The following is a 2,413-nucleotide window of genomic DNA, read 5'->3' as shown; positions in this document are numbered from 1 at the left end:
CTCTCATCAAAAGGCAAGGAAATCTGTCTCCAAGAAATCCAGTGTAGCTTCCTCTTTTCTCCAACTGTACCCCAAAAATATCTAGCCAGAATCTGCTCCAACTCGTCCAGAAAACCAAGCAAAGGGTTCATGACCTGTAAGATGCGAAGCGGGATGGCTGCGAGGGTGCTCTTAATCAAAGCAAGCCGACCCCCAAAAGCAAGGTGTCGATGGGACCAACTGTGGATTCTGTCCATGAGCTTCTGCCTGAGGGGCAAAAGATGATCTGCCTTCATTGCTCCTCTCAAGATCGGGACCCCAAGGTATGTGAAAGGCATCACTTCTCACTGAAAGCCTCCAACCTCCTCAACAATGCTAGCAAACTCCATGTGCTCAGTCGCCAAAAAAAATGTGTCTTCCCATTATTCACCTTCTGCCCAGATACAGCAATGTAGTGATCCAGGCATCCAACTAACCTTTCCACTGCCTCTCTATGTGCCCTCGAGAATATGATTATATCATCCGCGTAGGAGGTGAATAATGGGGGCCTTTTTCCGGCATCTGTATATCATCTCTCTATCCCCCTTGATCAGTCTATCCAGACATCTTGAAAGGTAATCTGCTGCTAACACAAAGAGGGAGGGCGATAAGGGATCCCCTTGTCTTAGCCCCCTTGAGGACTGAAAGAACCCTACCGGGCCCCCATTTACCAGGACCGAGAACCAGCATGAAGAGATGCATCTACTAATCATACTCACCCAGGCTGTTGAGAATCCCATCATTTCTAAGACCTTGAGCAAAAACGACCACTGGACTCTATCATACGCCTTTGCCATATCCAGCTTGAGTGCCAGATTGGGCGATCTCCCTCTACTCGAGAGCTCCTTCCCCAGGTCATGTATCAACTCTTGGGCCAGAAGGGCATTGTCACTAAGCAGACAGCCCTTGATGAACCCACTCTGATTTGATGCAATGACAAGGGGAAGTAAAGGTGCAAGTCTCGAAGCAATGATCTTTGTGATGATCTTGTTCGTAACATTGCAGAGGCTGATCGGTCTATAATACCCCACATGACCGGGTTAGGCTTCTTCGGAATGAGGACGATCACGGTTGCCGTGAAGCTTTGGGGCATAAACGCCCCACTGAAGAAGTCTGCCACAGCTCCAATCACATCCCTCCCCACAGTGTCCCAGCAGTGCTGAAAAAACAATAAAGTGAACCCATCCGGCCCGGACACACTGTCACCACTGATCCCAAAAACTGCATCCCTAACCTCCTTTTCCTGCGGTGGCGAACACAGGGCCTCCTGGTCAACTGAATCTGGAAGTGTATGGATGAGAGATAAGTCAGGCTCTGCAAGGTCCCCAACGTCCGATGTCCGAAGCTGGTGAAAGAAGGCTGCCGCTGATTCCCTGATCTCCGTCTCCTCTGTCAGTGCCTGCCCCCCAAACTCGATAGTGTGTATCCTCGACTTGACTCTCTTCTGTCTGACCCAGCCATGAAAGAATTTGGAGTTCCTTTCTCCATCAGCAGCCCATCTAATCGCCACCTTTTACCTCCAAAATTCTTCCTCCATCTTTGTTGTGATGATGAGCTGTGCAGACACTCGACTGAATTCAGCTCTAAGTGCTGGTGTCGGGTCACTATCATATAAAATCTGTGCCTCAAGCACTGCCTGCTCTGCATCCTTTAGGTTCTGGATGATGTTTCCAAAGACTTCTCTGTTCCAAACCTTTAGGAGCTTCTTGGTCCTGCTGAGCTTGAGTTGGAGGTTCATCATGCCATTATATCCTGTCTCTGCCTCCTAGACTCTGGTTAGGGTTAACAAAGCCATGTTGTGGCATAATAGACTTGGTCATATGAGTGAGAAAGGTCTAAATATTTTGAAGAAAAATGAGTTACTTTCTGAAAATGATTTTCAAAATAACCTCCCTTTCTGTGACACTTGTGTCTTGGGCACACAACATAGAGTGTCCTTTCCTACACCTGTTACTGAAAATATTAGTCACAGTGTGATTGAATACCTGCACATGGATGTGTGGGTTCCAGCCTCTGTTTCAACTCATTCAGGGTCTGTCTATTTTCTATCCATAATTGATGATTTCTCCAGAAAAGTTTGGTGTTTTTTAATGAAAAATAAGTCTGAGGTCAGTGAAAAGTTTTCTCCATGGAAAAATCTCATTGAAAATCAAACTGGAAAGTCCATTAAAGTGATTAGGACAGACAATGGTCTTGAGTTTTGTAATTCTCAAATGGATTCCTTGTGTTCTCAGTTTGGGATTAAGAGACACAAGACTACCCCTTATACCCCTTAGCAAAACTAACAAATTAGAACCCAGATCCAAGAAAAGGGTATTTCTTGGATACCCTGAGGGTGTCAAGGGTTATAGGATTTGGAATAGAAGTGAGCCTGGTTTCAGGGTCATTATAAGCA

At 46.2% G+C, this 2,413-nt stretch overlaps 1 protein-coding gene across 1 annotated transcript; it reads right to left on the bottom strand.

Moving 5' to 3' along the window:
• Window positions 1-316: 316 nt before the first annotated feature.
• Window positions 317-1,756, bottom strand: LOC121745917. Its single transcript, XM_042139863.1, has 4 exons — window positions 1,536-1,756; window positions 1,055-1,466; window positions 738-938; window positions 317-412 (listed from the first exon to the last, which is right to left on the bottom strand). The coding sequence occupies exons 1-4, from the start codon at window positions 1,754-1,756 to the stop codon at window positions 317-319; spliced, it is 930 nt and encodes a 309-aa protein (XP_041995797.1).
• Window positions 1,757-2,413: the final 657 nt, after the last annotated feature.

The sequence above is a fragment of the Salvia splendens genome, chromosome 8 (genome assembly GCF_004379255.2).
Source record: "Salvia splendens isolate huo1 chromosome 8, SspV2, whole genome shotgun sequence".
NCBI classification, from domain to species: domain Eukaryota; kingdom Viridiplantae; phylum Streptophyta; class Magnoliopsida; order Lamiales; family Lamiaceae; genus Salvia; species Salvia splendens.
Note: the sequence above shows the minus strand (reverse complement) of the source record. Positions and strands in the feature narration are given on the sequence as shown.

What these genes read in the sequence shown, in the direction of transcription:
- LOC121745917 (XM_042139863.1), bottom strand. Translation starts at nt 1,756, where the DNA reads ATGAACCTCCAACTCAAGCTCAGCAGGACCAAGAAGCTCCTAAAGGTT. An exon ending in TTCCGAAGAAGCCTAACCCG is followed by an intron (nt 939 to 1,054) that starts GTCATGTGGGGT and finishes GCATCAAATCAG; the next exon opens with AGTGGGTTCATCAAGGGCTG. An exon ending in TGGGATTCTCAACAGCCTGG is followed by an intron (nt 413 to 737) that starts GTGAGTATGATT and finishes GTATCTGGGCAG; the next exon opens with AAGGTGAATAATGGGAAGAC.